The sequence below is a fragment of the Sturnus vulgaris genome, chromosome 4 (assembly GCF_052056855.1).
Source record: "Sturnus vulgaris isolate bStuVul1 chromosome 4, bStuVul1.hap1, whole genome shotgun sequence".
NCBI lineage: Eukaryota > Metazoa > Chordata > Aves > Passeriformes > Sturnidae > Sturnus > Sturnus vulgaris.
In genome coordinates this window covers 61,471,467-61,485,628 of record NC_142246.1, presented here as the reverse complement: position 1 = coordinate 61,485,628, position 14,162 = coordinate 61,471,467, and the positions used below count along the sequence as shown (strand labels likewise).

The 14,162-nt window shown below is 38.8% G+C and overlaps 1 protein-coding gene across 2 annotated transcripts in view; it reads right to left on the bottom strand.

Moving 5' to 3' along the window:
• Window positions 1-14,162, bottom strand: part of ARHGAP10 (Rho GTPase activating protein 10) — a 138,084-nt gene that overhangs the window by 94,039 nt on the left and 29,883 nt on the right. For both annotated transcript variants that reach the window (XR_015803351.1, XM_014880541.2), the window contains exons 2-3: window positions 3,515-3,610; window positions 3,366-3,427 (exon numbers count right to left, since the gene is read on the bottom strand). Coding sequence is in view for 1 of the 2 variants with exons in the window: in XM_014880541.2 (XP_014736027.2) it covers window positions 3,366-3,427; window positions 3,515-3,610 (158 nt within the window). In the remaining variant the exon portion in view is untranslated. The remainder of the gene's footprint in view (window positions 1-3,365; window positions 3,428-3,514; window positions 3,611-14,162) is intronic.

Genomic DNA, 14,162 nt, shown 5'->3' with positions numbered 1-14,162 from the left:
AGTGAAACGTTTGGATTATTGCCGACTTCCCTTTTCATATGCAACTAAATCCTTTGACATCTGGGATATAATTTCAGCAACCTTTGAAGGAGATGGAAGAAATGGTAAAACCATGAAGTGCAAGACTCCAACATCTGAATGAAATGATATCCACCAAATAAATTTACCTCTTTGGTCATCATGCATTGTAAACACTGACAGCAAGTTTTATGGACTCTGGATTCACCACAATTTCAGAAAATCATGAGTAGTGTAGATGATGAGCATTTACTTTCAGACTAGAAGGCATTTTAAGTGCAAATTTGTTTCATTTACAATGTGGTTCTTAACAAAATAACCTTTTCTCAAGTATCTAAAAAACTAAAATGCACATCAGTGTCTGAAATGCTCTTAGTCCTGTAATTATTTCACTGATTTCTTTAATATTACTTTATGGGACTGAAATTTATCTATTTAGCTATACACTGACACTGAAGAGAGCAGTCCAAAATCCTCTGATGATGATCAAAATAGTAAGGGGGGAAATGCTCAACAATGAGCATTCTTAACAAAGACTGAATGCTTTTGAAAAAAATATCCTGCTATATACTTTTCATCTTAATGGAAAGTCTTTGGATCCCTGACCTCATTCCAAACATCTGTGAATGCAACATGCCTGTTGGGGGTTGAATGCTTTGCTTTTCTTTCTGTGGAATTTCTCCCATTGTTATGCTAATTAATTGTGGCTACACCTTAAAACGACAGATAATGTTCTCTCGTAGGGGGGTGGCTGGAGGGGGAGGGGGGGGAACCGGAAAAGGAAAGGTGGGATAGGGGGGTCTGGAGCGGGGGACGCCCTCTCGCTTGGCTCCTGGAGTGGGAAGACCACCTGGGCTCTGCTCTGGCATCTTCCCCTGTCATCCCAGCGCTGAGATCCACGCTCCCTGCCTTTGGACATCGCTCCGCGGCTCTCCCAGCTCACCCTACTACCTCCGGACACTCTGCTGAGCACCACGACCGACACCGTGAGGGGGGAGTAACTTTCCCCATCCCCTCTCTCCCCTGGGCCGCGGCCGCCATCACCCAGCCCTCTTCAACTGCGCGGGACCTGCCCTGTCCCCACAGCACCGGTAACAGCACAGGGAGACGGCCTGCGGCCAGAAGGGACTGGAGCGGAGCTAGACTGTTTCTGTTGCCAATTTTTATAGCTGTTGTTGTTTTTTTCTGCTTTGTTAAATACCAGTAAAGAACTGTTATTCTCATCCCCATATCTCCTGCCTGAAGGTGTCTGAATTGGACCTAAAATAATTAAAAGGGAGGGGGATTGCACTCTGCATCGCAGAAAAGGGGCTCCTGCCTTTCCTTAGACCATACCTGTCTTTCAAACCGAGACAATGCCCTAATATTCTCCACGGGAGTATCTCTAGAGCTCATGCCACTGTTAAAACATCCACTGAGAAGTCAAAATTTTAAAAAAGTCAGGAGCAGATGCTGGAAATTATCTTTTCCAGTCACCACACAGTCATTTTCTCTGAGACTTATGGCCATTGTTACATAAGCTCATTCCAGAAATGATACATAACATTTGCTAGACTACAGATGCAATAAAAAGGCCACGCATCTGGTAACTCAGAGAATAGTTTCTGTTTCTATTTGGTATTAAATATTTTCCCCATTACAATTTATACTCCCTGTTTTTCATCAGTCACAGTCCTAACAAAAACTGCATTTCATCCTTTCCCTATCAAGAAACTAACACTAGTCAGCTTTCAGTATGATAGCATCTTCTGTGTAAGCATGGGCACCATACCAAAAAAGTAAGTTAATACAGTTTCATGGTATTTAATCTGAACAATAGAAGTGTTTTACAATCCAGACAGACAGCACTGGATTCTGCACAGCCTGCTGTGGTGGTGATCTATCCCTAATGAAGAGCTAGTGATACAGTCACTGAAATATGCTGTGTAATTCTTAAGTCATCCCTCAAAAGTCTGATATCAAAATAATGTGGCAGTTCTGAAGTATTTTTTGTTTATAAAGCTTCATAAAGATTTTGACTAATTAGATTTGTGCAATGCATTAAGATAAAATACAGTTATGGATGGCAGGAAAAAGCAGAGTAAAGATGATATTGTAGAATTATGAAAAACAAAAAAAGTATTGAAACATACTTGGCCAATACCTACAGTTTGGCAAAACAACTCAAAACTCTGAAAAATTGTCTCTACTATGCAAAGATAGTTTTTAGGAAAGTGTGAAGAACCACACTGACTCTAATACAGACTCAAATGTGGTTTCAAGTCAGAACAGGATACCAGAAGATAACACAACAAGGAACCATGACTATTACTGGGATCAGGACTGGAGAGAGAAACATGGAAAAAGAATTATTCACAAGCACTTATCACTTATCTATATATTCCTGCACTTCAGGCACAGCTTCTGGCAGAAAGAAACAGGGAAGAGAGCTTCCTCTCAGTGATGCCAAGGGATCACTGATTTCCAGGAAGGCAGAGATATAATCACATGACAAATACTGAGAAATGCAATTGCTATCAAGTCAGATCTAAGCACATTTCCCAGATGGAGATTCTAGCCTGACTCAGAAGAAAAGTGGGTACACAGCTGCTCTGTGAATCCCTGCTCTGAAACAAAAGCTGGGCATGCAGCTGCTGAGAAGAACCAGAAAGAAACCACCCAGAATGAAATCCCTCCATCTTCTGGAAAGTTAGGAAACCCAGGTAGCAAGGTGTTTTGCAGAGCTCTCAGCCCCTGCTCTGTGTGCAGCCACCATGAGCCACATCTCACTAACTACACCCCAAGCAATCAAAGGCAACAGAACAAAGAACAGAGAACTTTTACTCAACAGAGCAACTGTCTGCAGCTCCAAGCTCTCACTACAAAGTTCAAACACAAGGCAAAGGTTTCTAAGTCTGCTGCTTCATAAATACAACAGATTGCATCCCAGATCCATGTAAGCATTGAAGCCAGAGCTACAGAGATCCTGGATCCAAAGTTGGCAAATCGCCAAAACTTGAGTGTTTTCTCCCCCCCCCGCCGCAGCATTAATTCTTTCATTTTGCTTTTGACTAGAAATGGTAAACAAATTTATGGTGGTTTTCCCATTCATGCCAGCCATAATTAATCTGGGCATGACTATTTTAAACCAACTCATATTTATCCATCCCTACCATACAGGTTTCTTCTTTAATGAGAACTAGCTGTTCTCATTAACATACAGAGCCAGAAGCTGCACAATGAGAGCTCCCACTGTTAAGTCAGTGATATCAACACCTTGGTGGTTACCAAAGCAATAAAACCAACTTCACCTAATGTTGATCTCTTTGCTATGTGCACAGCTTTTTAAATCATTCATTGCAACTCACCAAAATTTCTCTTTGTTCTTCAAGATTTTTTAAAAAGTTTGAAAACTCATGAAGTGATGCATCTGTAATACAAAACAACAAAAAAAAATTAATCATGTTGCAGGGTTGCATTGACAAAATATAGCCACTCATAGTCATTTCTTACCTACCTATGTATCTTTCATCATCAGTCTCTGCATCACCAATGAATTCAAATTTAAAGTCTCTCAGAGAATGGGCAAATTTTCTCTGGGCTGCTGAAAGGTCTGCAAGAAAAAAAGGACAGGTTGAAAGGTAAGCAGTCATTTTAAGTAAGCCAGAAGATCTCTCTATGCCTAGAATAACCAACTTTTACAAGAAACTCTTCACACAGGCCTGCCTAAGGACACTACAGGACATCCAGTGTTGCCTAACCCTCTTCTGCTAAGGAATTTGTCACACAGATTTCTTCATGCAAGGCTATAGAGTAGAAAACACATGTGACCATGTGTATAGTATTACACCCATCCTTACAGTTCACTTCAATTTAGGCCATGAAAAGAGATCTGTAATTACAGAAGCTAAGGGCACAACACTCAGTGTAAGTTGTACCAGTTGCCTTGCTCTGCTAACCTAAATTCACTTGTATATTCATCAGCACAAATACACAGCTCGGAATTTTCTAGATACTAAACATAGTATCCCTGCTGGTGAAACCTTTATACATAAATATACATAAACCAAATACAAAAGAATTGTTGCACTTGAACTAGAAATTCCACAGAGTTAAACTCTGCCAAAAGCTAAAAGTTAAATGCACAGCATTAAAATAAATTTTATAAAATAACTTTTTGTAATAGATATAAAACATTTTCAGCAGCCCAAATTTTACCCACTAATGTTCTACAATTTGAGGTCAAAGACTGTACTCTTACATTTCTCAGGAAGTAATCAGACTCCATATTCAGTCACAATATCATCATGACAAACCCTCACTAAAAGTCATAAATCTGTAAATAAACAGTGTACACACAGTTTTCTATTGTGCTGACATGTGCAGGTTGGGAATGCAACAAGTTCTGGAAGGATTTAGTTGCTCAGTAGGAAAAAAAAGGATGCATGTCCTGGAGTACCTCTACCCAGTAGTGAAGGTTTTACTCACATTTTTGTTTTCAGCCAAAGTTAAGGACAACTTAAAGTATTTAGTTAATCTATAATCTTTTTCTTATCACATGCAGTTCTGAAGGTTTAAGAAGAACTCCTTTAACAAGCCAGCTAAGCATTTTGCTCTTTAATATTAACAGGCACTAAAAGATTACCAGCTTGGGTTTTTAGGTTTAGTTTTAGGAGGGAGGCAATTTGTTTTTTTTCTTTTGCTTTTTTTACCAACAACAAACAAAAAATCACCCAATTTTATTACCAGTCCTGCATCCAACACATTATGTATTTTATCATATGCCATAGTACAACCTCACATACTAAAAGTTCAGTTCAATCACTTAAAAGGTTAAATCAAATACTCTACAAACAGCAAAACACAGTCTAAAATTTAAAAAAAAAAAAAAAAAAAAAAAAAAGAAGCAAGCTTTTGGTTCCTTTTCATTTGTTTTCACCCATTTCTCATTAGTCCTCTCCTTACTCATTGTGTAACAGAGCTGTTCCCTCCCAAACATGTGCATGTACCCTCCAAAACATGATGCAGCAGGATGCTGCACAGGGTTGGAATAACAAGGATAAGAGGTAGAAGGAAGCAGTAACGCAACTCCCGTGTGAAAGGAAACACGGGTGTTTTAATTCAAACTTCTTGTGGCCTGAACAGCTGCTCATAAAGCAGACAGCCAAAGAAACAAGTTCTGTTGGCTGTGAAAGGCTTAAATATGGAAAATAACAAGGTTAACCATCTAATGTTATGCTTTTCTGTGAGCCAGGTCACAGCACTAGGCTAAAGAGAGTTTATTTATGGGAGAACAGTTCCAACAACACAAACTCTCCCAAACTTATTAAATTTTCTTGAATCCGATAATCCCCTCCCAAAGCCCTGTCACATGAGAGCCAGCCCCATGCTAGAGAAAGGAACTGTTTATTGTGTTTTCTCCTACTTGTAGAAGTGAAGCATTCAACTAATGTTGAGCAAGGTACTTGCTAAGAGACTCATGCAGCACCACACACATCCCATTTCCCTCCACAGACTGAATAGGTACAATATTAGTGAGCTTAGGAGCCTTTCTATAGTGCTGCCACCTCTCTTGTGACAGTGACAGCAAACAAAACCTGTGGCCACACCCAGACTCTTTCAGTGCAAAGTCCAACATCTTCACTCACCTCAAGAATGGGCTGAATTAAAACACTCGGTTTCTCACAGGATCAGACACCCACATTTATGCATTTCTCATTACTGAATCTGCTCAGAGATTGGACATTACTGACCCAAGGACTGACTGTTTTTGGAAGCCGTAACCTTTTAATACATCAAATCTATATTTGCAGAGTTCTTCATTAAAACCATGAAGACACATTAAATTTTTGCAACATGTTTCCACAAATAATTTCTGAAATGTTTAAGAACCATTACAGAAAATTATGGAAACCATCAGTGAGTGGGAGGGAGTTGGGGATCTGGGTCACAGAATAACAACCTGATGGGTCAAGAAAAGCTGCAGATACCTGACTACTGAATCAACACCTGGAAGAAAACGAGAAGAGATTTTCTGGATTTTAAGAACTTGGCACTTTCAACAAAGGTAAGAAGTCACTGGAGCAAAGTCAAAACTGAGTATCAAGTAGCAATGGAGGAAAACCTTCTTCAGAAAGTCAGAGCAAGAACACTGATTTCTTTTTTTGTTGAGGCACAGGAAGAATTACAAGGATGGTGGTTGGAAACCACAAAAAAAGAGGTAACATAGCTTTGTGGTGGATTTCCTTGCCATCTGACAAACCACAGCCAGAGTGAGATAGCTGAGACCACCTGCAGCCAAACCTTCCACTGTGGGACAAACAACATGAAACTGCTCTGATAAATTCCAAATGTCCTACACTACATACACAGAAGTTCACCCAACTATAAGCATTTATAAAAACAAACTAGATGCTGATATCACCATAAGTATTATTGCCTCCGACTATTGTGCTACAATTTAAATGCTGAGCATTGTTGCTTAAATTAGAAATTTCATAAATGTAACTTGGCTTTTTTCCACCATGTGTCAGAAGACCTTTACTAGAGCAAAATGATTTGTCTGGCACTGACAGATACATCCCAGCATTGTTCCACAGCAGCGTGAGAGCCTGCAAGACCAGTATGTGTAACATGGCAGACTGTAAACCCGAATGGATTTCAGCTACAAATGCTAGAATCACACAGCACTCGAGTACAATCACGTATCAAACAGCATGACCAGTTACCCTGGTTATGTGAATAATGCTGGGGCCTACTGAAGAGTAACTATTTTATTCCCTTTAATCTCCACATTTTACAAAGTAACACCAAACTGAAAGATAAAGGATGCTGCAATAGGGTTGTTGCTTGTTACAAGCTGCTGTTATCATTGAAAGGGAGGAACAGGGCATTCAAGATCAAAGAGTGCTTTAAATATCAACCAAACACTAACACTGCTGAATACAATGGAATCCTGGCAAACCCATGAGACACAGTCATTTCAAAGATTCATCTTCTAAAACACTAAAAGAAACTAAGCATCTGCTAAACGTTATGACCAAAAGGCTGAAGACAGAATTCCAAGGAGACAAGGGAGGGACTCAAGGACACTAGGGCTTTTAATGTTTTCTTTGGCATTGTTAGTATCAGTACACTGTACTTCTTTCATGTTTGGATGCAACTATTCAAAAACACAGCAAAAGAGACAGGAGCAGCTGCCTGTTTCCTCACTTTGCTCTGAAACACCTTGGTAACAAGTGCTCCTGGGAGTTTGTCCAGTGCCAGATGCCCTGTCAGTACCCCATACGAAAACCTCAATATTTTTTCCATTTGGATTTGAAAGAAAATACTTTTGTTTCTTATCTGAGTCGAGCTGAGCCAATATGACACCATTAGTTGCTGGGTGGTGGCCAAGCCTCACTTAACAGCACCAGAATCCTATGATTCCCTTTAAGACAGATCAGACTAATCTCAGTGCTAGCCACACAAACCAGAAGTCTTGCACAAAGCCAGACAATATTTGCCTTCTGATGCTATTTCTGGATCTCTTTGGGAAGGCAGAAGAATTACACCAGTTTGCATGAGTGTTAGTATTTTTCTACAATACTATATACATTTCTGCATCAAGCTTTTAAGAAGGACTGGAATTCCATCACCATTCTTCATTCCTAACTTCAAGTTTCACTGATTCTTAACAGATATGCTCCAGAAATGACAGATTTCCAGCAGCTTTATTTAACCTGGAATAAAACTGCTCTGGTTTTGTTGAACAACATCCTCCCCAAAAAGCTAAAAGGTTAACAAACACTTAGGTTTAACTACCAAGCTCATCTCCACGCTACTTTAAGGACTAATATTAGACTCCTCAAGGGATTTTCTTGCAGTGGGCCAAGATCAGGCAAGCCACACTCCAGCATGAAACAGGCAAGAACAAGCTGAGCCAGAGCTGGCCTCTCTCTCCTCTTCTTCCCAGGCATCAATTTCCTACGAGAGCCAACAAAGCAGCTTCAGAGGAACACAGCACTTAAAATAGTTTGTCCAAGAGCTGCAGCACAGACTCATATGACATTTTATACAAAAAATGCACCATCTCAACACTTTAACAGTAACTCTGTGTTCCTTTTCTGTGTCCCCTTTCACAAGGTGAACAATGAATCTAATATAATCCATGCCACTGAGAACATGAACAGGATTTAGTCACTACCTTAGCAAGGTGGATAAACAGGATTAATTTAGCAACTTAGCAGATGCAGGCCATGTGGCAGAATTCCTAAGAGCAGTAACACATTCCAACTCCCTAAAACCAAATAAACTTTTTACTCCTCATTTTTATCTGACAAATATATTGAAAGAGCCATCAAAACAAGAAAATTTACAATGAAGCTAAACCACAAAATTATTCATTCCCATCCAAAACCTGAATGGAAATCAAGTTCAAAGTCTAAGAGGTTTCTGGAGCCCCATTTTAATCATGTCACATTACCCATGGCAGCTCACAAGCTTCTGAAAGCTTAACAATTTTGGCTGTGAAGATTAAAAAGTAACGTATTATTGACTTGTCAACTTCCCTTCCCCCTGCCTCCCCTGCATAATACAGTGCATTTGGTCCATCCTACACCTTTAAAACAAATGACGAAAACCTCAATCTCTCACTATTTCAGTTTAATCCAACCAGCATCCTGCTCCTGCTGGCCCAAAGGCTCCTCTCCAGCTTCACACCCTCCTCATTCATATGCTTAGGTCTGAGGCAACTCCACATTTACTGTACCAAAGTTACAAATTGTTTTATTATTTTGGAGAAACTCTCAGGAATTTTTCCAAGCACACAAGTGAGAGTTGAAATTTTCAAAATACAACAAAAAAGGGGATGGCAGCAGCAACATTTTAGGAAAAGTCTTTCAAATTTTAACATGGAAAGGGTTTTTGCAAGTTGAAAAAAAGCCACACGCAACCAAACACTTTGCATCAAACAGAAAAAAAGGAAATTGCAAGACTAAAATGAAAAACAAACAACTCCAAGGTAATTTATATGTAAAAACATGCAATCAATAAGATTTCTATCAATCACTAACGGAATTTTTCTTCTTAACTTGACATAGATAAGGACCAATGTCATTCTTCTACTGTGCTAAAGCCCAAATTTTGTCTCGACTCTCTCCACTAATGACAACCGAGAAGCCGAAAAAAAACCAACAACATGTTTTTAGTGTTCAATCTAATAAAAAGAGAACAGCTAATATTGGGGCAATGAATACCATTCTTCCAAACAGTGCCTTTATTAGAAACCTACAGCTTCCAAATGTTTCTTCCACAGTGTTGGACATTGCCTATTACCAGTTTTACTGCCCACTGAATTATGAATTATCATGAATTATGGTGTAATTTTGGGACAAGTAAAACCAGGCTATTTAGTCTGAACGAGTCACATTGAGTAGCACCAAAGACACATCCTAACCTTCCCACTTCTTAAAAGAGAACCCAATTCTTGCAAGAATTCTACTTCATAGGTTACTTCTGTGATATTTAAAGATTTTCCTTCTTTCAAATGCATAATCCCATGGTCTATACACCATTATTTCCCATACCAATCAGAACAGGCAAGTTAAGAAATTTTTCAGACGTCAACATTCTTTTCATAAATATGCAAAACTGTTTAGATGCCACAACCTCAAACCATTGTTTTCTCCTGTAGAAAGCACCCAGCACGATAACATAAAATATGTATCCATTGATCTACCTTCTCTAGTTCTACAACTTTTATCAGTGAAAACAGACTGGACTCATTTCTCCTCTTTCTATCCTTGCAACTACAAGGATACAATCTCCATAATCCTCCACATCCAGAAACATGTAATTAACATGTTAATTACCGTATATGAAACAAAGTAGCATCTTATGAGAGTATGGGAAAAGTGCCAAGTCCTGTTGGTATTGTCCCTCAGCTGCACCACACCTTCTTGGACTCTAGTTATTTGCCTTTTTAGTTGGATCTCTGAAATCTGCCAGCAGCCCTACTCCACCCTGCCAAGGGCATTTTCCTCTTTGCATCACAGGCATTAGGCAAAAAAGCATATTTAGTATCTCAGCAGTGATTAAGGTTTTTTTAAAGCGTCTCCAACAGCTCTTAGGAAAAAGAGGGGGGTGCCCTCACCCCTCTGCCAGCTCAGATGGTGACTACATCTTCCAGTTCTGCTTTTCAGGAACACAGCATAAGTTACATTATGAAACCAAAAGAGAAGCTCCATTCCTGGTCCTACAATCCTGCAGATAAATTCACTGCTTCAGTGGTGAAGAAATATTCTTGCAACCGCCCTAACATAAGACTTGTATCCCAAAGTCTCTGCTGAAGGGTCTTGCAACTCTGAGGGAAGTTGCTGTGAAGCACCACAAAGATAATAAAGGAATCAGAATCATCTTCCTGATCCCCACAAACTCTGTGCCTCTTACAATGAAACAGAACAAAAGAAATAATAAATTAGAAAGCAAAGAATAACGAAAAATTAATTCATAATGTTTAAAACTGTGAGGGCATTCCACCAAATTCACACGGTTCCCAAAGATAAAAACCAGCAGTTCAGAGTTTGCTGCAAAGGTTTCCCTTTGCCATACTGAACCAAAGGGCAGCAAGAGGACACCACTGCTCTCTACTCTGCTCCCAAAGGAAAACTCTTCATCAATGCTGGAACACACGATACCAAGTACATGTACAATCAAAACTTTCCTGATAAACTTCCTACAACATCTGCAACTCTTCAGGTAGCAAAGACCTGGGAATTGCCTTGCAAAAATGGCTGCATTAGAAAACATGAGATGAAAAAATTCCTTTTCAGAGATCAGGATTTTACTATTATTAATGTGAAGATGCATGAATTCAGAAGGTGAGATTACACCACTGCTAACAAATTTTGAAATGTAAATTTAAAACTGATAGCATTGATAAGACAACTCTGATCACTAAATAGATCATAGATTTCCAGATGTTTTATTCTTCAATTAAAATTCTTGTCAAGTACCACAGAATTGAGGGCCTTCATGCTTTACTGCTGTTCAGTAGCAAGTAAATCAGAGGACTATACTACTTAAGGATGAAAAATTGTGCTAGTTAACTGAAAACATTCTCAACTGGGAAACTCTGTGAAAGAAATAAAGCACTTGGAGGAAAAAAATGTGTTTATTCTACAGATACTTATCCAACATCAGCATTCTGAATGTTTAAATTCTGGAGCATTGCTTTCATTCCCAGACTGAGTTCCCAGACAACTACAATGTTTACATAAAGAATATATTGCACTGAAATACTGTTGTGGTTGCAAAAGAAAAATATTAATCCACTGTTGGTCAGAAGCTAAATTTTGCCATTATAGTCTGCAAATTATACAAAATGTTTTTGGTCCAGGGACAACCTCACATAATCAAATCTACACTGTGAAAATGGGCAATGAAGCATTAACCCCACACAACTCACCTTAAGTGAAATAACCACTGAATTCAAAGCACTTTTCTAAATCCAAATAACTGATAGGACACGTCTACTTTCTTCAGTCAGCAAAATTTGCTCATGGCAGTCAGGTCAAGCTGTGACATCAACCCAGCAGAGGTCTTGACCCACCACCAAGGCACCAAGGGGAAACTCCTCCTTTCCAAGAAACAGGACTGACTTCATTACTTGGAGTCTCTTGTTGCTGATAGCACGCATGGGACTGAAATCTCATCTGGTTGGGAAAGCTGGAGGGGAAGCCCAGCTCAGCCTGGGATGGGAAGGGCACAACAAACACACCAGCTTGCAGGTTCTTCACGTGCCACATCTGCTGCCACTGGGAAGAACATCATCTCAGAGAGTTCACATCCAAGAAAAGTTTTCAGCAAGACCTTTTTCGGCAGAAATGTCAACATTAAACATTAAATAAATTTGCAGGAAAAAATAACATTCACAATGTTTTCTCCCCCTGAAATGGCAGATATCTCAAAACTTTGTCACTTTTATGGAATTACTACCTAAATATTTGTATATGTAGAGAAAAACCCAGAAGAAGATCAAACTTGCACTGTGATACTGTGATTTCTCCACAAGAAAACATGTCCAAACATGCATCCAGCAGAAGTGCACACCTATAATTAGGGTGTTCTATGAAATGGCTACCAAATACTTCATCATCAGTAAGCTCATAAAAGGCTCAGAAAATAAAGTTATATTTTCACCAATTCCTCTGCTTGTGAGTCATGAACATTAAGCAAAATGCTTCCAGTAGGCAAAGACTTGAGACAGCACAGCTTTATTTTTCCAAGTGCAACAGGATTCAAGTGGGAGAGGAGAGAAGAAAACACAATGAGAAATCAGATACATGAGCAGCTGAGATCTATAATTCAACACATAATGACTAAGTGCCCAATCCTTGAGCTGCTTATTTCTGTATTTATTAAAAGATTAATCTTCAGCATCAAGGACAGAATGACCACAACAGGCCCTAAAAGATGGAACAGTTCAAGAATAACTTTGTTGCAGCTTGACACAGAAGTGAAATAAATCCAATTTTTGACAGAATAAACAGCTGGCAGCAACTGTGGTGCAGAGGACAGCCTGTACTTCTGTCATATCTAATTTCCAGAAAATGCACCAGACAGCATAGCAATAGGTAACTTAAACAGAGACCCAAATTAAAAAAAAAGAAAAAAAGTTTTATTCCACATCTTTCCAAAACTGTCAAATAAGGATTTTAAGTGGAAAGTGACACAACAGTTGTGTGTCAAAAAAAAAAACCTTTCTGACAGCTCTCATGAGTTGTTTCTGACTAAAACACATTAAAAATTAAACTTCTAATTAGGTCAGACTAAAGCCTTACATGAACACCACAGAGCATTTCAACATCTTTATTGTGAATGCAAGATTACTTTAAATAAACAAAAATTGCAGAAAGCACCAAAATACATTAAACATTACTTTAAAGGATGAGTTTTATACTCCCCTTTCCCTGCTCTCACTGTTGCTCTTTTAAAAAAATTATTGCTAGAGAAAGCCAAGACGTTCCAGTATCATTTTACCTGCCAGCTTCTCCAGTTATTGCAATTTATTTGTCTGGGCAAAAGAATAAAATTATTGCTTCTGCCACCAATAACTGCTAAGAGAGCTTAGCAGGAAATACTGATTTAAATAGTCAACCATGTAGTATGGTACATCCCAAAGGAGAAACCTCACTCATCTTTGGTCTGGACAGTTGTGCAAGAGTTGGACTCTGTGTACAAAGAAATCCTGTAAACCTTCTGACAGTTTCAGATTAGAAATTTTACAAGAGGCCAATGAATCAAATGTAGGCTAATAATGTGTATTTCAAAAGTGACACACAGTAAAACTCACTGACTCTGACTGGGAAAAAACTTTTGACCTTAAAGCTTCCAGCACACAAGCACGTGAAAGCCTCACTGCTTTGTGTTTTCAGTACATTTCTTCAAAATGAGTTTCCAACCCTAGATATCAGTGGCACTTGGTTCCTGAATCAAAGATCACCAAACGATCAAAAAGCAAAATAACTGAGCAAAAGCAATTAAGGATAGGCAAGAGCATCCACCATATCTTCATGAGAAGTACAAGGCATGAAAAAAATACCTTACAATACTACACAGTAGAAAACAAAATATGTTTTTGTCTCCTAAAGCAATACCATATTTCATTCTGTTTTCAAACAAAAAGAATATTTACAGTATATAACACAGTGAGAGCCTTTTTTATATTATTTATATCCTTCATGTTTTGACACGCGAATTAGCTTAAATATACTATTATGGTTTTGGGGAAAAGTTGAGCTGGTTTTGTTTCTAAATAAGCATAACACATAAAATTTCTCAGTGAAAACACAAGCCTAAGTAACTTTTTGCTTTTTCCCCCTCACTTAACTGTCCCAGTTGCATTGCTATGTATTATGCATTTTGTAATAAGTCATTCTCATGAGAGAGCAGATAAAGCAGTTTCCTGCCCAAGACAAGCCCATGAAAGAATTCACAACCTCCCTTAGAAACTGCTGTGTGTATCTCCTGAACTGGAAGTGACAATTCTCCCCCCTCTGATGATATGAGGAAGACTTCCTCTAGCAGAGTAGGAATACAGAAGTTCAGGACTTGGTTAAGTCATGTTTGAGTTTCATTGATGGAAGCTAAGGGAAAAGGAGTGAGCCAGCATTTCCAAATAGAAA